We start from the raw sequence: 23,096 nt of genomic DNA, 5'->3' as shown, positions 1-23,096 counted from the left end.
CCCTCATCCCCAGGTCCTCTCCAAGGTGCGCCCCGCACTCTACTGTCCACGCGGATGCGCCGGGAAAGCTCCGCTCTTAACCATCCGTTACCAGTTCCCGGTTTATCGAATCTCTTCCCGAGTCAGAAAAACCTTTTTTCCAGAAAATCCTCGAGAATGGTGGTAGCCCTTTCTTGTTCTTAAGGGTGGACTCAGCCCCAGGGTGCAGCAGGGGCTGGGCTCCGGGGACCCCGGGGGCCCCCGGCCCCGGCTCCGCGCCCCCCCCCTCCCGCGGCTAAAAGGGGAAGCAGGCCCCGCTGGGACTCGAACCCAGGATCTCCTGTTTACAAGACAGGCGCTTTAACCAGCTGAGCCACGGAGCCAAACAAGACATCAGCTTCAATAATTACCTTTTAATTCTCCACTCTTTCCACTCCCCTCCCTCCCCCCCCCTTTCTGTTTTGCTTTGGGAAACAGGACTCTCCGTTCCGGTTTCATTCGCGTGCAGCACTTCGTGTGCACCTTGCGGTGTCTGAACAGAGGGCTTGACAGAGCGTGGGGACCCTGTCCCCGCAGCTCGGGGGCTGAAATGGGGGCACAGACCCCAGACCTGAGTCCCGACTTCCAGTGAAAACAACACTGCAGCTGTCTCACGTCTCTACAGCACTTTACAGTTTACCGAAAGCTTTCACATTTATTTCTGCTTTTGGAGGCAAACCGTAAGAGACTCTTAAATAAAGAATAAACTGAGGGTGGGAGGGGGCGGGGAGATGGGGGTTGGGCATCGGGGAGGGCACTTGTTGCGAGAGCGCTGGGTGGTCAGTAAGGGATGACTCCCTGGGCCCTGCTCCTGAGGCCAAGAGGAGGCTGTGTGCTAACCAACTGGAGAATGAATGAATGAATGAATGGATGGATGGATGGATGGATGGATTTCCCCTTTGAGTTTCAACCGCAACCCCAAGGTGCTGAGCACGGTATTATTGCCCCTATTTTATATTCAACTCCGATGAAATAAGGGGCTTGTTCAGGCTGGCTTGGCCAGGCCAACACGAGTCAAATCTTAAGCTCCTTTTCTGACGCTGATCCAGCCACACTGTTAGTACAGCGTCTCCAAGCGCGGTGGGAGCTCGCACACCAGGGACTCTCGTGACTAGAGACCAGTGACCTGTCCACCGTGACCCGGCCCAGGGCAGTGGAGACACCTCCACCCGACGCACTGACAGGCGCAGAAAGGCCACCCATTGCTTTCCGGTGATTATCCCTCAACATGAAGAAAACTTCCTTCTCCTTTAAAAGAGGAGAGATCTCGGGGCACCTGCGTGGCTCAGTCGGTTAAGCACCAGAAGTCAGCTCAGGTCATGATCTCGCAGGTCCCTGAGTTCGAGCCCCACGTCAGGCTCTGTGCTGACAGCTCACTGGAGTCAGCTTCAGGAGTCTATGTCCTCCCTGCCCCTCCCCAAGCTCATGCTCTGCCTCTCTGGATCTCAGTAATAAATAAATGTAAAAAAGAAAAGAAAAATGTAAAACAAAATAGGAGAGCTCTGTATTTTTTAAATTTTTAAAAATTTTTTAAAAATTTGAGAGAGACAGCAGTGAGCAGGGGAGGGTCAGAGAGAGAGGGAGACACAGAATCTGAAACAGGCTCCAGGCTCTGAGCTGACAACACAGAACCCAACGCAGGGCTTGAACCCACAAATAGTGAGATCATGACCTGAGCCAAAGTCGGATGCTAAACCGACTGAGCCACCCAGGCGCCCTGAGAGACTGTATTTCTATCAAAGGTTTGGACAATATACTTTTCCTAACTCATAGGAAATTTCTGGTTTTTTATATCTGTGAAATTAAGTATCAAAAGATCAGTAAGCTTATAGCGGGTTAACCAGGATTAGCATGGAAATTTGTTGGAAAAAACATAATTCATAACTTTAAGGAACTCAGGTTTTTAATCATAGATCCTTAATAAATAGTTTCCTCTGACAAAATATTTTATTAACAAGTCCTAACTTTAGACAACTACTATTAAAATCCTTGAATTTAATAGGAGAGCTTCTTTCTCATCTCAGCGAATGAATTAGCCAGGAATTCAATTTGTTGATAAGAAGATGATTTGGGTGCCTGGGTGGCTTAGTCGGTTAAGCGTCCGACTTTCACTTAGGTCATGATCTCGTNCCTGGTAAATGTTCTATATTTTTGTAGCAGCTGGAATGGAAGTATTTTCCAATCCTCTTGACTTTCTTTATAACAAAAAGTAATGACTTTGTATTTTCAAAAACACTTGAGTAAACCATCACCTTTCTCTTTTGAGATTTTTAAATTAAATTCTATTGTGATTATAATTTTAAAATTAAATTTATTTTAACCAAAGTTGCATTATTCTTAAGCTTATAAATGTAGAATATTTTTAAGTTTATATTCCTAAATGCATTAATGACAATGATTTTGCAAAATCTATTCCCTTTCTTGATATCTGCTGTTAAAATTTTGAGGAAATAACTCTTCAGACTCCTTAATACACATGAAATACAATTTCCAATTTAGGATTGTACTACATAAACTGTTTTATAAACTTTTTTTCAGTTAACACGATATTTTGACCAGTTTCCCATGGAAGAAAATAAATTTTTATTGACTGCTTAGTATCTAAATGTAGCGAAGGAACATTACCTGAGTTAACAGTTCCTGTGAAGTTGGCTCGTGAATGATTTCCTTTTGTGTAGAGTAATATAAACTATCCTAACATATTAATCTCACAAATAGATTTGGGGCATAGGTTACATAATTTTCTAAAAATTCTAGTTGTTAGTCAAATGTTACCAAGTTTTTAATTGTTTCCATGCTTATTTCTAAATTGTTGTCTTGAGAGGCTGTAAGCCCTAAGAATTTCTCCGCCCAGCAAGCACACAGACAGTGCTCAACATGTTTACTGGTATTGGCAGACACGGAGGGCTGCCTCTCTCTGCCATTCTCTGCCATCTGGGTAACAGAATTCCTGTTGTGTGGCAATGTCCGGTATAGGGGATGGATCCGGATTTTTCTAAGCCAGTCATGGCAATCCTCTTCCCCTTAAGTAAAAGTTTGTGTAGTTATGTGTTGTGGTAGTTGTGTGACCCAATTATGGCTCTTTAGTTGAATGGGAAATCCACTGGAGGTTCTGGAAAAGACTTTTCCTTAGTGGCAAAAGAGTTTTGAGAGAAGGTTCATCCCTACTTAGCTGTTTTTCTGTGAGTGATGCTGGGAAAGCCAGCTATGACCTCTGATGACAAACCTCAGGACAAAGACCAACAGACAGAAGAAAGGATAGAACACGGAAAACCAGGCTCCCTGACCACATATCTGGGTTACTGAAATAATCCTGAGACCACTTCATCTTGCTACATAAAAAAAATGTATTTATGATTTAAAAAGACTTTTAGCTGAATATTCTGGGGGGGGTATGTTTTTGTTTCTTCCCCTTTCTATGTCCTCCCTAAAAACGAGGCATACTTTCCGAATCCACCGACACTGGGTTTAGCAATAGGACTTGATTTGACCGATGGGATGTGGGTGGAAGGAGGGTGTGTGGTTCTTAGCTGGGCTTTCAAAGTCATGGCCAAGTTCTCCAGCCCATCTGCATCGCACCAGCAGAAGGGCACACCAGGTGGCTGCTGGTCAGAATGTGAAGACACATGGAGACATGGACATAACACAGCAAAAGCCAAGCCAACCCCAGCTGAGCCAAACAAGAGACATGTGATGAGAAAATGTCTTACTTTAAGCCACTGGGATCCTTGATCCATATCTTTGTTTATGCTGTTTAACACTTTTCTTATTTATTCAAAAGATCACCATCAAACCTACAATAGACCAAGTGTATTTATCTACTATGTATTCAAAATGTATTCCCAGCTACTAATTTTTTATATTTATTAATAGCTTGTTTCAAAATAGAATTATAAATTTTCAATGGGGTTAAATCCAACACTTTCTTCTTTATGGTAACTTTCCTGGGAGTCATTCTTTGATGACTTTCCCTCACACTATTATATAATTATCATCTAAATTTACCCTAACACTTTTTTTAAATGTTTTTTTAAAATTTATTTTTGAGAGAGAGATAGAGACAGCATGAGCAGGGGAGGGTCAGAGAAAGAGGGAGTTACAGAATCTGAAGACAGGCTCCAGGCTCTGAGTTAGCTGTTAGCACAGAGCCCGACAGCAAACTCGAATCCACAAGCTCCTAAATTTACCCTAACACTTAAAAAGTATATTTAAACAATAATATATCCAGGATTTATATTTTGGTGAAAGTACTGAAATAAAGGCCTTTATTTGTTCCAAAGAGTTAGCTTCCTATCCCAGAGGGAATTTTTACTTCCTCTTTTGAAATATCATTTTTATGATACAATCTTCCCTTGACTTATGAAGGCAATTTGTGCATGGAAAATATAAGGCAAATTATCATAAGTGGAAGTAATATTACCATTTGTTACAATGCAAAATATTAATGCAATCCTGAGTCCCCAAATTGACTTCTATTTGTTCATTTATTCACCAAATATTTATTGAACATTACCACGTGCTAGGTATTTTTCTAGGTCATGGTGATACAGCAAGAAACAAAATAGATTAAAAACCTCATATTCTTGGGGCGCGTGGGTGCCTCAGTCAGTTGAGCGTCTGACTTGGCTCAGGTCGTGATCTCATGGTTCGTGACAGCTAGCTCAGAGCCTGGAGCCTGTCTTCGGATTCTGTGTCTCCCTCTTTCTCTGATCCTCCCCTACTCATGCTTCTCTTTCTCTCTCTAAAAAATAAATAAAACATTTTAAAAAAACCCTCATATTCTTGGGGTGCCTGGGTGGCTCATTTGGTTGAGTGTCTGACTTTGGCTCAGGCCATGATCTCATGGTTCGTGAGTTCGAGCCTGTGTGGGGCTCTGTGGTGACACCTTGGAGCCTGGAGCCTGCTTTGGATTCTGTCTCCTTCTCTCTCTGCTCCCCCCCCCAATCTCTCTCAAAATAAATAAATGTTAAAAAAAAAAATATCCTCTCATGCCTACCATATTCTAGTGGGAAAGGAGAGAATAGGAAACCAGGACAGAGAAGGATGGATCATATAAGAGTCCAAGCTGCTGTAAGGTTTGCATTTTACTTGGAATGAGCTGGGAAGCCAAGGAGGGTGTTGAGCTGAGTGATAGAATTTAATCTACACTACATTTAATCTACACTACAGAGTATCTCTCTGGCTGTTGAGAATAGACTGAACAGGAGCAAGGCAAAGTCAGATCAGTAGGAGTTATTTGTAATGACACAGAAATCTTAGAAAAGGTGAGAGTTGACTAAGTGCTCTTGATAAGATAAAGTCGCCATTCTTTGTTGTGAAGAAAGATTGGGCATATTAACGTGCCAATCACCACACAGGTACAGAAAACACAGATGGGTTACAATCAGAGTAGGTTAGATACATGCAGATCTCCATCCTGCCGTCATAAATTTGCATTTCTGGCTACTTTATTTGCTCAGATGAACAAGAAGCTCTCCTATCAAGTTCACAGATTTTAATAGTAATTGCCATTAGGACATTCACTGAAATATCTTGTCACTAGGAAATTGTATTTGTTGGATAGAAATTAAGGAAAATTGGGTCTGTTCCTTACATATGTTAAAAAAAAAAAACAATTCTCAGCATTCTGCTCTGCCCAACTTACTTGTTATTCAGCATTTTAAGCTTCTTCTTGTTTTAACCCCAATAATTACACATTAGTGCTAAATTATCTTACAGTAAATGTTTATCTAGATTTCCCAGATGTTTATTATTTTCTTTGCTTATCATTCCTTGTTGAGCTTAGTTTTTCTTCATGGTTTAATTTTATTCTTTCTTAGTTATGTCTTTAATAGTTGTTGTTTTTTTTTTAATTGAGAGTTTGTTGGTGCCGTGTCTCTCCTGACGTGTGTGGTTATGTCTATACTCTTCTCACGGCTTTCATCTATCTTAGGGTGACAGTTTTCCCCCCAGCTCTTTGAAAAACGTTTTTCAGCTTTTTCTGGCTTCTGTTATGGCTGTTGAAAAACCTACCCTAAGTCAATTTTATTTAGTTATTATTGTTAAATCCCTAGTTGCTTTTAATATATTTTTTCATTATGATGGATCTCTGTATAAATTTAGTTTTATTTATCTGGCTTTGGGCTGGTTTTGTAGCTTGGTTTTGAGGGCTCAGGCCATTCCCAATTCTAGAATATTCTTATGCTTCATCTCTTCAAAGATCCCTCACTGCCCCTTCTCTCAATTCTTTTCTTATAAACGGATGTTGGAGATTCTCGGTCTTTCTTTCATAATGTCTGTTCTTTCATAATTTTCCTTCTTAGCATCTTTTCATCCTGTCTTCAGCATCACTTTTGTCACATTTATTATATTCTATCAACTACTTTGTACCTTAAACTTTAAAAAGATATCAAAGTTTATAGCTCATGTACAAGGCTTTTTAAAAAATCCAGTACTTTGAACACTGCTGTATTTACCACCCACGTTGAGAAACAAATCATGACCAGAGTGGTCCTCCCGGAGTCCCCGGGCTCCGGACTCCCCACCCTCCTCCTTCCCGCCCACCCAACACAGGGCGCCTCTGACAGAAACTCCGTTTTCATATTTTGTAGCGTTTTCTTTTCTTTACATCTTTACCATATCGTATCTCTTATTTGTGTTGTTTGGTTTTCNGGAAATGCAACAACACTTCAGTATTCTTCTGCAACTTTGCTTTCTCTTTCAATATTATGTTCTAAATTTAACCCATGTTGATGTGTATAATTATAGGTCACTTTTTAAAAAAAATTTAAATCCAAGTTAGTTAACACACAGTGTGGTCTTGGCTTCAGGAGCAGAATTTAGTGATTCATCACTTACATACAACACCCAGTGCTCATCACAAGTGCCCTCCTCGATGCCCATCCCCCATCTAGCCCATTCCCCCCACCATCTCCCCACCTCCCAGCAAGTTTGTTCTCTGTATTTAAGAGTCTCTCTTGGGGCGCCTGGGTGGCTTAGTCGGTTGGGCGTCCGACTTTCGCNAACATTAAAAAAAATTAAAAAAAAAAAAAGAGTCTCTTATGGTCTGCCTCCCTCTCTGTTTTTGTCTCATTTTTCTTTCCCTTCCCCTATGTTCATCTGTTTTGTTTCTTAAATTCCACATATGAGTAGGTTTCATGCTCATCATAGAACCCAACACAGGGCTTGAACTCAAGACCCTGAGATCAAGACCTGATCTCAGATCAAGAGATGCTCAACCACATGAGCCACTCAGGCACCCCCAGGTCACATGCCTTTTGAAGTAAGCTTTATTGAGGTATACCATACATACAATAAAATGCACCCATTTGAATCACATAATTTTGATGAATTTTGACATATATATATTTCATCACATCTCCCCAATTCTGTCAGTGATGATGCAATCTTAACTACTACAATATTGCTGCTGAATAACATAGTACATTGTATTCTGTGAGTGGACATTTGGGTTGTTTCCCACTTGGGCTTTTTATATGCTCTGATGTCATAACCATCCAGACGCGTGGCTCCTCCAGTGCCCCACATATAACCAACAATGGATGTGGTAAGACTGCAGGGCACTGACATCTTCAAATTTACTGAATAATAACTTATTTTAAAGTTTTACAGCGTTGTGTTTCACATTTAAGTCTTTAATGCAGGGATCCAATTTCATATTCTCTCAAATGGATAGTCAGTTTTTTCTTTTCTCCACTGAGTGGAAATAGTCCTATCGTATCAGTTTTCCATATATCGGTGGGATTGCTTCTGGGAACCCTACTACACCATAGTGGTTTATTTGTCTGTCTCTGTCTGCGTACTACCGTGTCTCACACACTATAGCTTTATAATAAAATTTCATGTTTGAGGTGAGAATAAGCAAGTTTTCTCACCTCTTTTTTTTTAATGTTCTTAGCCAGTCTGATCTTTTGCTCTTATATATATAGATACTTGTTATATTGCATAAAACCTCTATTGGTATATTCAGTAGGATTGGAAACTGGCACCTTTATAACACTGAGCCTTTCAAATATGTCCCTTTGCTTTCATCCTTAGTGACATGTCCCCAACTACACCACTATCTCTGGGATCGATCACACAGGACTCATGGCCTTGCTCTCGCTCTGTGGTTTACTTCCCACACTGCAGGCAGAGAAATCTTGCTAAACTGAAATTCAGGTCACCTTCTATTTATGATCCCTTCAGTGCTTCCCTGTGTCTCCCGGATGAGCCTACGCTCCTTACCTGGGTTTGTCTTTGTGAACCGGCTTCTGTTGTGCGGCCTCCTCATGTCTGGCCTCCTCTCTGGCCGACAGCACCCCACAAGCCCTCATACTCTGCTCACTGGGAGTTCACTCTTGGCTCCCCAAGTTAACTAGGAGAAACCTTTCAGATGGGAAAACGGTAGTTTGGAAAAATTTCCCTCCTAAAGATGCAAAAGAAATTTCAGTCAGAAATTAACTTGTGTTTACTAAGATAAAGCACATCATGATCCTAATCACACTCTTAAAAGTCATACAGTCCATAATGGCCTCATGCTCTTTCTATTTTTACATTTTATTTTATTTTTTTGTAGTTTATTTATTTTTGAGACAGAGAGACAGAACATGAGTGGGGGAGGGGCAGAGAGAGAGGGAGACATAGAATCTGAGCTGTCAGGATAGAGCCCCATGCGGGGCTCAAATCCGCAAACCGTGAGATCATGACCTGAGCCGAAGTCGGACGCCTAACGGACTGAGCCACCCAGGGGCCCCCCATTTTTACATTTTAAATGAACATAAGGCTTAATTAAAACCATAACTGTATCAATCAATAAGAAATAATAATAAATTGGTTGTCTTCAACTTAACACAAGTTTATCAGAATACAAAGCACACAGTATGTTTTTGAGCCAGTAAATGCATGTTTTATTTCCTCATCATAATAATTTCTATCGTGCTTGGAGCTCTCACAATAATCTTTCTATTTCGGTGTGAACACCGGAAAAGACATTCTGGAAGCCATTACTCAGGGGCACCCAGGAGCGCGCCGTTCCCTCCTCCAGGCCGTCAGTTCCTAGCGGACCCCCTGCGGGAGGGACACAGCAACGCCACACAGGGCACTTCCTAACCCGACTCAAGATCCCCCCGGGTGTCTGCAACATCCTCAGAGCGGCCAGCCCGGGACGGAGGCCCAGGGCCAGCACTGCACCCCAAATACCCCTCAGCTTATCCCTCCGCACACCCCGCCCCGCACAAAGCCCCGCCTTGGGTGTTTTGGGCTTGTCGCCACCAGAGCTGAGAGGGAGCAGGCCCTCCGAATCGGGGCAGCTGTCAACGGCACACCCTCTTCTAACCTGCCTCCCCCAGCTCAGCCCCGCTCATGACAGTAAACCTCGCTAGGAGGCCAGGTTCGTGGAAAGATGTTGAAGTGTGTCCGCGCGCACCCCCGTCCCCGCCCGCGACACACACACGCAGTGTCCATTGGTAACCTGCTCTCTGATCTGACCCTGGGATCCTAGCTGTCTCGTGGGGAGCATGAGATTTTTCAGGGCATTTGTGGGGGCTGTGCCCACAAATACATGTATAGAAAGAGAACTGACCTTCAGCTTGACCTCTTTCATCTCCTCCGCCCCCAGCAGCTGCAACTGTCGCCGGGCTCTCCTCTGCAGGACCGCTCCCCGGGGTGGGTCACTGCTGAGGGCTCAGACTTACACTCCTCGAGGTCACCTGACCCACAGGGAACCTGCATCCCTTTGTCACCCCAAACTGTGGGATCGTGAGCTGATCTACCGCAGGTCTAACCATCCTCTCCAACCTCTTTTTCCTGCTCAGCCCCCCAGCACCCCGCTCCCCCCTCCCCCAACCCAACGCCCAGTCTGGGAGTGAAACACAGGGCTCCTCTCCTGAAGCATCACTTACAAGTGACTTCCTGGCAGAAAGCAGTCTGTGTGCTGTGAGCGTGAAGGGCAGGTTTCTGGGTCTACTCATGCTAACATTTTTGTTTTTTAATTAAAAATTTTTTTTAATGTTTAAATTAAAAAAATTATTTTTTAGAGAGAGAGAGAGCACCGGTGGGGGATGGAGAGAGACACACACACACAGAATCTGAAGCAGGCTTCAGGCTCTGAGCTGTGAGCACAGAGCCCGACGTGGGGTTTGAATTTACAAACTGTGAGATCACGACCTGAGCAGAAGTCACCGAATGAGCAACCCAGGCACCCCTCATGCTAACATGTCTTTAGAATCAGAGGCACTTAGCATCTCCTTGAGCCTCTGTAGTTGCCATTCTTTGAGTAACGGGAAAAGTCCAACACCACATCCTGTTATACATCAATAAGTATAAACACAACTAAAAAACAGCACATACATAAACAATGAATGGAAGCAAGCACAAATAGTCCTATGCGCACACAAGAAAATATGCAACTACCTTCATGGTGTGTGCATACACCACATGTCTACACCACATGCCTATAGATGTGTGAACTCACTGCAAAACAAGCAGAAAACGGGAAAAAAGATCACATGACTTACAGACTCACTAGTCATCCAATTCATGTTAAGATTTCATGTAAACTGTACCTCAATACAGCTATTGAATTTTAAAAAATGTATAGCAAGATAATAAAACACAGGGAGGAGGGAACAGAGGAAAGTCAAATATTCCTAAATGTTTAAAAGGTAAAGGTAAAGTGATTCAGCCTCCCGGTAGTGAGTCACTTGCAGGAGAAATAGGGAGCCATCTAAAGAAAATATCCAAGGCCAAAAATCACACCAAAAATCTTTGTCCATTTGATTCTAATTCTGTTCTCAGATGTCCAATACCTCATATTTCTTACAGATAAAATAAGAGGACTTAGTTCTCTTTTAAAATGTATTCCTTATGTCCATCAGTGTATTTTCTCCCAAACACTTGAGGCATTTATAGAAATATAAAATCACCACACATATATTGCTTTATAAAATTGAAAACTGGAAGCACAATACTTTATTCAATCAATAAAACAAATGGTAAAATTTAAAAAATGTAAGTCCCTTAGTTCCAAAATATAGTCAGATAGGAGAGAGGACACATAAGATGTAGGTGGATGAAACTGAACCACTGCTGCATACATCTATCCACCACCATTTTTTTTGAAAAGCTGTTACGATTTTATTAAACACACACACTAAAATATAATCCTACTCAAGTTTCAGAATTGAACATGAAAAATGTTTCCTACACTTTCTAAAATGGAACTTTTCAATCAGTAAAATATTAGTGACATTTCGTATGACTACATACCCTTACCTTCTTCAACTTTCAATGTTAACTTTTCTTTGAAAATAAGTACTTACTGTTATGTTGTTTCTCTGTCTAGGAAAAGACTCGTTTTCTTCAAGGATCTTGGCATGTTTTTACCCTAAAGAAACTGCCTTGTGCTAATAGTCTGTTTTCAGTAATTCTGAGTGAGGGCAGATATGTGTGCCATTTTTCAGAATTATCTCCATACAGGAGAGGGTATTAAATCTACCTGAAGAGCTCGTCATACCTGGCTCTGTCCCACAGAATTTCAACAGCAATCAGCTCAAGCGAAATCCAAAACTCTGTGCCTGACCTAAACTCATCACTATGGCCCAATCCCCCACCGCTATGAGGTCAGAATTTATCAATATGAATCCAAAGTCATGACACCATCACATGGTGTTTCCCTGGGCTCAGCCACATAAACACGGCGTGTAAACATGCAGCAACAAAGGAAACTTAACATCAGCTTCCCACCTGACCACCCAGATTCCAATTCCAGACTCGAATTCACTTCCCTTCATTGATCTAATCTGTCGTTTCAGAGAAATCACTGCCATCCTAAATTCGTCCTAAAATCTTCATATCCTAATGAAATACAACAATAACAAAGGCATACAAAATGAAAATCTTTTTAATATTAGAAGCGACAGATTTAAAATTACATTTTAATAAATAGAACAAGATAAAAGAATTATAAAAACTGTACATGTAACTGAAAGTGTACATATAGGCAATTTATATAGAGAATTGCTATTTTAATCATAACTTTCATATTCTGTAATGTGTATGTGCACACTTTGACAGAATACCTTCAAGTCTTTAATGTGATAAGTGAGCTTGCTTCTTGCTTGTTAGTTTGTCTAACCTGGGCTGGATGGATGACAACGCTACTCTCAGGGGATAATGTATATTCAAACTGTTTCTGTGCTTCGTTTTAATAACACTTAAAGTAGAGAACCCGGTCTCGCACAAGGACGTTGAGGGGAACAGAAGTAGGGATTTTAAAGCAACCTCAGCAAGCTGAGGATACTCATTTTTAACTTTTATCCAAAATGAAGGAAGTGATGCTGTATTTTCAAAATTCATTTTCAGTCCTTCATCAGCGGCCAGCTTCAACAAGTTATCCTGCAGGGTGACCGTTAAATTTAAGTTATCTTTTGATGAGAGGAATGGATTTTGGATCCATGAGTTCCCTATGCGTGGATCTTCTTTTAATGGAAAATACAATTCAAAACAATCCAACAAATTAGTAAGATGTTCATTGATAACTTTTTGCAGATGGGCAATATCAAGGTCATTACCTACTTCATGGATAACTGTTGTTAAATTATGGAACATGTCATAACAATTCGCAGAAACTCTGTTTCTCCAAGCTTCTAACTTTTGTTTTTGTCCTTCAATCTTATCAGCCATTGAAAAACAGGTTGCGTTCTTCCCTTGCATGGAAACGTTAAGATCATTAAAAATACTGAAGATATCAGATAAATAAGCTAGTCTGGCTGTCCAATTCACGTCTTTAAAAAGTTGGGACCAAACTGGTTTCTTGCTTTGCAGAAACACCAAGAGTTCATTTCGTATTTCGAACATTCTCGACAGAACTTTCCCCCGTGATAACCACCGCGTCTCTGCATGCAGTAACAGCTGCTTGTGATCCGCTTCCATATTGTCACACAACAGAGAGAACAATCTCGAATTTAACGCATTAGATTTCACATAATTCACAATTTTTACTGTGTCAGTAAGCACACTATTTAGTTCAGCTGATACCTTTTTCATGGCCAGACCCTCTCGATGAATGAAGCAATGTGTTATTTTACACTCGGGCGCAAGTTCCTTAATCTGGGCCACCACCTCCGAACGTCTCCCTGTCATCGAGGCTGCCCCGTCAGAACACACGCCCACACAAAACTGAAATTCCAGACCACACTTGTTGACGACGTAATTCTTCACAGCTTCACACAGTTCTGAACTAGTTGTGTTTGTTGGTAAAGAGGCCGAAAAGAAGAATTCTTCCTTTATGTCGTCATCGTGTTCAAACCGCACGTACACCAGAAGTACCATCATGTTGGCGATATCTCTGCACTCGTCCAGCTGTAGTGAGAAGTACTTGGCTTCTTTCACTTGCTCTATGAGCTGGTCCTCCATGTCACTGGCCAGCTCCTGAATGCGCCGGGCGATGGTGTCATTGGACAGGGGCACCTGGGCCACCTTCTTGGCGGCCGACTCCCCCAGCATCTCCAGGCAGACCTCCTTGATGCAGTCTTTCACCAGCGTCTCCGCAATCGTGTAGGGCGTCTTGGACTTGGCCACCGGCAGCGCTACCTTGTAGGAAGCCCGCAGGGCACTGACGTTTACATGAGAAACACTGAGCACCTGCTTCGGCGGGCTCTTTAGTTCACTACTCTTCCTCTCAAAGAATTCTTTCGGTTGTGAACTCATTTCTTTATGTTTTGAATATAAATGCCGCTTAAGTTTTGATGGTTTCATTGCTTCATTAGCCAGTATATCTCCACAAATGATACACTGTGGCTTCAGCACTTCACCATCGATTACAGCTATAAACCCAAACTCGATGTACGAGGGGTCATATTTCCGAGTGAAACCTGTGTGAACTCTTCTCCCTTTCACTTCCTGACGTCCATCTTTACCGTTTCTTCTACTCCTGCCGCCGGGTTCAGAAAGGCTATGTTTTTTCTTGACAAACAAGTCCAGTGAAGCTTGTTTCGCCATCTGCAAATCAGGATTAAAAATAAACATGTTACTTTCCTCCTTTATCTAATAATGCTAAGCTACAAATTAAAAACTAGGTTTGATTAAAAATTTAAAAATGGGGGTTTTTGTGTTTTTTTTTTTTTAATTTTTAATGTTTTCTTTATTTCTAGGAGAGAGAGAGAGAGACAGCGTGAGCAGGGGAGGGTCAGAGAGAGAGGGAGTCACAGACTGAAGCAGGCTCCAGGCTCTGAGCTGGCAGTCAGCACAGAGCCCGACGCGGGGCCCGAACCCACGAACTGTGAGATCATGACCTAAGCGAAAGTCGGATGCTCAACCAACTAAGCTACCCAGGCGCCCCTAAAAATGGTTTTAAAATGAAGTTACAGAGATAAATAACTGCTTACATTTTCCTGAGTTACAGCAAACTAGCCATAAAATATCACGCACTGTAGCTGCCTGAGTGCTGTGCAAGCGCTGGCACGCGACTCGCCCTGCGCGTGAACAGCACCCACAGCGGCCAGCGTTCTATTCAGAAACGCGAGTTCAGTAGTCACGTGCCGGGCGCTACAGCAGTGCAAAGTGTGGCAAATTCCTAAATACTCCTGAGTAGTACACTTGCCTCACTGTACACTGGTACAAAGTTTGCAGACCAGTACTGATCAGAAGATCACACTCAGGTACCACCGGCCCAAATCAAATCAGATACAGCCCCTGTATTTCAAAATTCTACACTCAACGCACATTAATTCTACTTTATGAAACCTACAGATTTAAAATAAAGCTCTTTGGCCTTTTATCTCATGTTCTCCATTTAAATCTGAAAACTGAACTTTTCCTCAATATAAACCCGTATCTCGCAATCCAACTTGCCATCTCTTCCCTTTCCTCACTACTTCACTTGACCCGAGAAGCCCTTTCTCAGTTCAGCTCTCTGCCCAAGGTAACAGTAAGTTCAGCGTTTCCCACGTTCATCCTCCCGCAGAAACACACCCTCACACACACCATTTACCCCCCAGATCTTAGCTTTTTTATCCCTCCAAGGAATTCCAGACACCAGGATGGAGTGAAAGAGACTCTCATCACTCTACACAACAAATAAAGCAGCATTCAAGGTTATAACTTCCAACCTAATAACAGGGTTGGGGGGGAATTAGAAGTAATGGGCTTTTCTCTGGAGAAAACAAATCCAAGTTGACCACCTTGTGCTTTATTTAGTATATATGCTGCCAAACATTCTCACTCATCATGAGCACAGTGAAAAGTAATGAAGCTCTTCCCCCACTTTCATCTACAGCAGGTACTCAAACTCTTACCCAATCCCCTACTTTGTCTGATGAAAATGGGGTCTCTGACAGCTTTAGCATTTTGGAAGGTTGACCAGTCAAATTTCTTTGGGTCTCATCATGTTTCCTTTTCATTGTGGTGGCCTCATGGCAAAGATTGCACGTTATTCTGTGATGGCAGCCTGCGGTCTCATGTGGGGAGGGCACCCCACAGCCTGCATGGACACTTCCATCACATGATATGCAACTATTAGCTTCTGAGCATTCTTTTCCACAAACTACACAGGATAAAAATTTTAATCTGCTTTCAGGTGGGTTTTTCACAGCCACCATAGGAGTAATAGAAAGATTCTCTTCAATATCACTACTATCGGTTCCAGTCTCAATGCTTTCTTCATACTGTGCCCCCAGTGGATTCTCTAATTCTTTGTCGCCTGGTTCAAATTCATTTTCTGGATTCGGGCTGGCAATGAGTTCCTCGGTTAACTGAGGGTGACAGAGGCCTGGTTTAGCTTCAGAGCTGAAGGTGACTTCAAATGGATTCAGTTGCATGCTTCTGTGATAGGGCTGATTTTGGATCATCTGAATGAACCACAAAAACTCGGCCCAGTGTGATGAATTGTTAGCTTGCATCCAGGAGATAATCCTATTTTGGATATCCTCATTAGCCTGGTTCATAGAACTGTAGCTTTGACAGGGCTGAGGCTTCCCGTGGACAATTTTCAACTCTGGCCAAATATTACTGAGTTCATTGACAATCTGGCTTGAAAATTCCCTCCCACTGTCAGATTGTAGGACACTGGGTGCTCCGATAATTGTAAAAATATCTAAAAGAGCATGTGCCACTTCCTTAGGCCTTTTAGATTTTAGTGACCGCAAAAAACTCAACTTTGTACGAAGGTCTTGATAATGCATAATAAACTTATACTCCCCATCAGGATTTAATTGCATGTCTATAAGATCCACCTGGCATCTTGAATTAACTTCCTTAATTGGGTTCGATGTTAGAACTTTCTTGAGTTTCGAATGTTTCTGTTGGCAAGGTCTGCAGAGTGTCAGGTACAGCATTATAACTTCTTTTGTGATGTTCTTGTATTTTGCTTGTAGCTCCTTTTCCATGCGAGTACGTCCACCGTGCCCAATGCTGAGATGTGTGTGGTGCAGAATGTCAAATAGCTCCTCGCTATGCAAGTAATACCGAACTTTATCTGTTTCCCCATTTAGAGCCTCAATAAGCTTCTCATTTCCTTGCACAAGGATCACATCAAACCTCGCTAAGCGACGGTAGTCAACAGATTCCTTTCTTGCCTTTGCTTTAGCCTCTTTAACTTCCTGAATTAACTGACAGTACTTTGCTTTGGAAAATATCTTGGTATTATTACTTTTGTTTTCCAGCAACACTGCTAAGCTCCTGAAGAACTTCTCTCTCATGTTTTCTGGTTCAATTTCTGGCTCATTAGTGTCTAAGCTACTGGGGTTATCATCACCCACACTGTGAGACATCATGGAAAGCCACAAAAATGACCCTAAAATATAAAGAAAAAAATTATTTAGGATATTTGGGAATATCATTTAAAATATCTACATTGCCAAGCAGTCACTAGAGCTTGGGGTAGAAATACAGGCTGTGGGACACAAGTTGGGGGAACACCGTTTTGGTCAGGGGGTCCAGCCTTGGAGAAATAGAAGGTAAATGAAGAACCCAAGTGAGGAACAAAAAGTTCTGATCTGAGCCAGTCACGTGCCCCAGTAATAGATTTTTTTTTTTAAAGACCCAGACTATACCACATTTTGTTCTATTAAGTCAAGTTCACTGTTACAGCAATATTTGGGGCATATGTTTCAACGTCTCACAATGTGACTGAAAAGGCCACCGTATAGATAGCATTTCTTTCCACGCAAATACATTTTGTGTCACGCTGTGGAGCCGTGAGGAGAAGAGGAGGGTGGACAAGATGAATTTGGGGAGATGAGGAATATTAGGCACCGTGAAGGAGAACCAGGAGAACACGCGCTCCAGGAGTGGGGAGGCTGCCAGCAGGCGTAGGACAGGCCGGGAGTTGTTAGGGTGCTACGAGAGGTAACACATATGGCCGATACCTGAGACTTGTGGGAAAGACAGAAGCAGCCAGCCTGTGCCCTTGCCTCCGCCACACTAATCCTATTAACAGTCCTTGAAATGCTGAGGGGCACAGACTTCAGAAATCCCATTTTCTTTAGTAGAATTTCTGAGCAGTATTTCCAAGCCTTAAACATCATGTGCGACAAAAACTGGGGCAGAGGCTTTAGAAATCGGACCCGTGCTCAGCGTCTCGGGACCGAGGCTCCTCTGATTTATCCATAGGGATGTAATTCCATTGGAAAATATCTATCGAAAATCTTGTATTCAACGATTTCTTACATTATCACCTGGCTGCTTAACTCCTTTAATAGTGTCACACGACGCTGGCTGACCTGCCCTCCGCTGAACTCAGTAAGGCTGCAATGGATGAGATTTCATAGCTTTTCATGAGCAGACCCTTCCCGCTCCCAAATCCCACCCTCCTGCTAGACTAAATAAACCTCCTCACCATTGTCTTGCAGTGGGCGTGGCTCTGGAGAGTCACATTCCATTCTACCTTCCACAGACAGGAGCTGGGCACCCAAGCACTCCTCTGCTGCTTCCAGGGGACTCCTTTCCTCCATAGGAATTTCCGGCCCATCTCTGCCCTGTGGGACCTGGGGACAAATTGATACATCTGGAAATGAATATAGGTGATCACTGCACAAAGCAGAGCTAAACCTCAGAACATTCTCCTACAGAAATAGAATGAAAGAAGAAAAAAAGTCTTCATTGAACTTTTAAAAATTTCTTTTTAATGTTTCTTTATTTTTGAGAAAGTGAGACAGTGTGAGCAGGGGAGAGGCAGAGAGAGAAGGAGACACAGAATATGAAGCAGGCTCCAGGCTCTGAGCTGTGAGCACAGAGCCCAACGCAGGGCTTGAACTCATGAACTGCAAGATCATGACCCAAGTCAAAGTCAGACATTTAACCAACTGAGCCCCTCAGGTGCCCCTTCATTGAATTCTTAAGACAAGTGCCAAGACAGAATAAGGACAGATTTTTTTTTTTTAAGTGCTGGGACTAATAAAGCAGAGCCATACAACAGAAACTTTCTCCATTGGACAGAAGCTGATACTCATCCCTGTGGTTTCGGTTTGGGGGAAATAACAACACAAACACATTAAATGAATCCTCCCTAAATTTTGACAATTAAAAGAAAATTGTAAATGGGTTTCAATGTAAGCAATTAAAAATAAATCTTTGGAGTGGGAGTTATGCAAATTATCTGATAAGGACCATTTCACCCAGAAAGGAATCTGACAGTTGTTTTAGAATCGATGTGGAAGGGCGCCTGGGTGGCTTAGTCGGTTAAGCGTCCGACTTTCACTTAGGTCATGATCTCGCGGTTCGTGGGTTCGAGCCCATGGGCTCTGTGCTGCGTCGGGCTCTGTGCTGACTGCACACAGCCTGGAGCCTGTTTCAGAGTCTGTCACTCCCTCTCTCTCTGACCCTCCCCTGCTCACGCTGTCTCTCTCTCTCTCCTAGAAATAAATAAAACACCAAAAAAAAAAAAAAAAAAGAATTGATGTGGAAAACATTGGCCCAGTGTTATGCATGGGGAAAAAGAAAACATTATCTGCCCCTTATACTAACCATCTCATATATGGTTGATAATTAAATTTCCCTAATTGTCCCCAAAACATATTTTATGGTTTTAAGTCCATGAAACAATATTTATACATATCTTTTGCTTCTTTTAATCTAAAAAAAACATAAATCTTTTTTATGACATTCAATTTTGTAAAGTCAGACCCCCCAGTTATAGAATACCCCACGTCAGAGATTTGTCTTATTTCTTCACAAACAGATTCTGGTGAATAATTTTTGGAAAACTACTATGTAAGTGATGTGTACTTACAGTGTCATGTCACAGGGTACATGCTATCAATTTATTTCATTATCGGTAATGCAAAATTTGATCACTTGGTTAAGGTAGTGATTGCCAGATCTATCCATTCATTTTCCCACTGTAATTACTAAGTCAGTGATGCGGTAAGATTGTGCATCTACATAAAAAGCTTATTCCCCAATGGTTTTAGCATTCATTGATGATTTTTCCTTGAATCATTTTTTATACTAGGGGTTGCAAAATGGTGACTGGCTGCCTTTATATTTCCTTCTACATTTATTAGCTAACCATTTTCTGTAAAGAGCTTTCACTCTCTTTGAATATCACTATAGACTTATTTTGTAATCCATTCCATCCTTACTCACCTTGATCTCCAAATGTCTCCCATTTGGTCCCTAGAGCCCCTTTGACCAGGCTCCTGCATCCTTTGGATATGACCCCACTAGTTTTTTGTTTTTTATTTTTTGTTTTTAGCACATCCATTTTCCCAGAATAATAGACGCAAGGATCGCATTGTATTTTCCCTGTCCCAGGTCTAGTTTCAGCTGTTTTTCCAAGAAGTCTAGATTCACTTTGGAGCAACAGCATTGGTAACAGAGACTGAGTACCAGGGAGGCTCATTGTCACTGGTGCCTCACGCCTCCAGGCACTCTCATGGTACAGCTGCTAAATAAACTGATAGAGTATCATGAATTCAATTCAATCTCAACACTGGTAAGATTTGCTTCATCTTTCCATATTCCATTTGAATATATACCTTCTCCCACAGTGAAACAAAAACTTAGTTCAATACAATGTTCATCTTTACTCATTTGCCTTTACCTACAATAAGCACAGAGCAGTTTCAGGATCACAATGCTTTGTGTTGTAGAACATTTCCAACAATACACCTACTATGTGAAACCAGTATCTTCACAGCTTTATGGGTCCACACACAGTATTCCACTAAGAGCATATGGTCAGAATACTGTGTTCAAATCACCTGAATTGTGTTTTTGCTGTTATTGTTAATAATTCGATATACAGTTGAGTTCACCTGTTTCTGTGTTTAATCGCTTTGAATTTAACATTGCTTTTTATTAAAAAAAATTTTAACGTTTTATTTTTCATTTTTTTAGACAGAGCGAGAACGTGGAGGAGGGGCAGAGAGAGAGGGAGACACAGAATCAGAAACAGGCTCCAGGCTCTGAGCTGTTAAGTATAGAGCTCGTCGCAGGGCTTGAACTCATTAACTGTGAGATCATGACCTGAGCTAAAGTGGGATGCATAACCAACTGAGCCACCCAAGGGTCCCTTAACATTGCTTTTTAAATATTTAAAACATTTAAGGGCGCCTGGGTGGCTCTGTCGGCTAAGCGGCCGACTCCAGTTCAGGTCATTATTTCGCGGTCTGTGGGTTCGAACCCCGCGTCGGGCTCTGTGCTGGCACCTCAGAGCCTGGAGCCTATTTCAGATTCTGTGTCTCCCTCTCTCTCTGCCCCTCCCCTGCTTGCTCTGTCTCTCTCAAAAATAATAAACATTAAAACAATTTAAAACATTTAAAGGTATAAAAGATAAAAACACATAGTTTTTTAAAGTTTTTAATTAATTAATTTTGAGAGGGAGGAGGGGCAGAGAGAGAGGGAGAGAGAGAATCCCAAGCAGGCTCTGTGCTATCAGCTCAGAGCCCAACGTGGGAATCAATCCCACAAACCATGAGATCAGGGCCTGAGCCAAAATCAAGCATTCAATACTTAACTGACTGAGCCACTCAGGCACCCCCAAAAATCAAAATATATATTCAGAGAAGTTTTGCTCATATTCTACTCCCCCTCCACTCCCATAAGAAACCATTTTGGTTGTTGATGGTTTACTCTGTTAATTTTTGCAAAAATAAGTAAAACATATACATATACATACACACACATATACACCAATATTTACACTTATATATGTGTATATATAATATACACAAATTTAATGCAAATGTGTATATACTTTTTTATACCTCTATATAGTAGTTCACACCTTCCTTTTTTCGCTTACTAGAAGAATATTCTCTGGAAATCATCTCATACCAGTTCATAGATATCTTCTTCATTTTTATGTACATGGTCCCACATTATATTCATGCACCACAGTTTATTCATTCTATATGGACCAGCATTTAGATTGCTTGTAATACTTTGCTTTTACAAACAGCTGCAATGAAAAACTATGTCTCTGTTGTCCTCTTATTTGCAGACACGTATATTCAAAGTAAATTCCCAGATGCATGCCTGGGTGGCTCAGTCGGTTAAGCAACCAACTTTGGCTAAGGTCATGATGTCACGGTTCGTGGGTTTGAGCCCCGCGTTGGGCTCTGTGCTCACAGCTAGCTCAGAGCCTGGAGCCTGTTTTGAATTCTGTGTCTCCCTCTCTCTTTCTGACCCTCCCCTGTTCACGCTGTCTCTCTCAGAAATAAAACATTACAAAAATTTTTAAAAAATTAAATTCTATATATTGATCTCTGACACATTTAAACTTTATTATTTCTGGTATATGGTACGAGACATAGATTTAATGTGCCTTTTCAAAATGGCTATATCCCTTTATTCCAACATTTATTTAAAAGTCCATTTTTCCTTACCGTGATTTGAGACAGCAAATGTATTGTACACTCAATTTTCATATGCGCTTGGGTCTACTTTTGTACCTTCTATTGCTTTATTGATCCATCTACTCATGTATCAGTACCACAATGTTATCTAATGATGCTTTACGGTAGATTAGTATCTAGTAAGACTACTGTCTACTTTTCAAGTTTTGCAGTGATTGTTTCATGCTTACAGTAAGAATGAAGTTCACGTGTTTTTTAAAAAAATTAAAATTAATTAAATTTAATATTTATTTTATTTTTTGAGAGAGAAAGAGACAGCACAAGCAGGGGAGAGGCAGAGAGACAAGGAGTCACAGAATCTGAAGCGGACTCCAGGCTCTGAGCTGCCAGCACAGAGCCCAATGCAGGGCTAGATCTCACAAATGGTGAGATCATGACCTGAGTCGAGATCAAGAGTCGGCCACTCAACTGAGCCTCCCCAGGTGCCCCTTCTATTCTCTGATCTTAAGACTAAGACATCATATGTGGGGGCACCTGCTGGCTGAGGGGGTTGAGCATCTGACTCTTGATTTCAGCTCAGGTCATGACCCCAGGACCATGGGATCAGCCCCACCTTGGGCTCCTCGCTGGGTATAGAGCCTGCTTAAGATTTTCTCCCTCTCTCTGTCCCTCCCCCCACTTGTGCTTACTCTCTCTAAAATGTAAAAGGAAGGAAGAAAAGCAAAGCAAAGCAAAGCAAAGCAAAGCAAAGCAAAGAAAAGAGAAATCTGGTTTAAAAGAAGAAACATCCTATGTAGATTGGTTTGCATTATAAAACGGCTACATTTCAATTTGCCCAAACCTTTCCACAACTAGGGAAAACAGGGTCCTGGAGTGCGGATATGTCAGCTGGGGGACAGGGGACCTGCCACTTACAATTAAATAATCCTCTCAGTTCTGCAAAGACAGCGCAACCAATTCTTAACAGCAACTAAAACGCGAACCGGAAGACCTCCGTCTCCGACTGCCCCCGCCCCACAGTGTGCCCGCTCCCGCTCCTGTGTCCGCGCGCGCCAGCACGCGCACGCGCACGCCAGCACGCGCACACCCACGCCNGCCGGACTCGTCCGGAGGGACGTCCACCATGGACTTAAAAGTGCGACTCGGGTGGCAGGAACAAATTACAAAACTGAAGTTAACCTCGAACGCGTTATGACGGTCATTTGTCTTTCACTATATGATTCCTGGATATGATTTTTTAAATTTTCTAGTAAGAAAGTTTTGGTTGTAAAATAGTGTAATGTGGCCATACCCATGAGAGAT

The 23,096-nt window shown here is 42.0% G+C and overlaps 1 protein-coding gene and 1 non-coding gene across 9 annotated transcripts in view; both read right to left on the bottom strand.

Annotated features, from left to right (window-relative positions):
* The window catches only part of SCAND3 (SCAN domain containing 3), a 28,396-nt gene that overhangs the window by 393 nt on the left and 4,907 nt on the right, over positions 1–23,096 (bottom strand). Inside the window, exons 2-6 of one of the 8 annotated variants that reach the window (XR_013332210.1) lie at positions 17,834–17,981; positions 15,294–16,789; positions 11,319–13,998; positions 8,245–8,425; positions 4,562–4,759 (exon numbers count right to left, since the gene is read on the bottom strand). Coding sequence is in view for 3 of the 8 variants with exons in the window: in XM_077752376.1 (XP_077608502.1) it covers positions 12,088–13,998; positions 15,294–16,789; positions 17,834–17,981 (3,555 nt within the window). In the remaining 5 variants the exon portion in view is untranslated. Of the gene's footprint in view, positions 1–4,561; positions 4,760–7,426; positions 8,426–10,930; positions 13,999–15,293; positions 16,790–17,833; positions 17,982–23,096 lie in introns of those variants that run through there. The other 7 variants (XR_013332211.1, XR_013332209.1, XR_013332212.1 and 4 more) reach the window with 7 other exon arrangements.
* On the bottom strand, positions 289–362 carry TRNAT-UGU (transfer RNA threonine (anticodon UGU)). The gene has a single exon. It is a non-coding gene; the product is annotated as a tRNA-Thr (tRNA).

The sequence above is a fragment of the Crocuta crocuta genome, unplaced genomic scaffold, assembly GCF_008692635.1.
Source record: "Crocuta crocuta isolate KB4526 unplaced genomic scaffold, BGI_CrCroc_1.0 scaffold336, whole genome shotgun sequence".
NCBI classification, from domain to species: Eukaryota; Metazoa; Chordata; class Mammalia; order Carnivora; family Hyaenidae; genus Crocuta; species Crocuta crocuta.
Note: the sequence above shows the minus strand (reverse complement) of the source record. Positions and strands in the feature narration are given on the sequence as shown.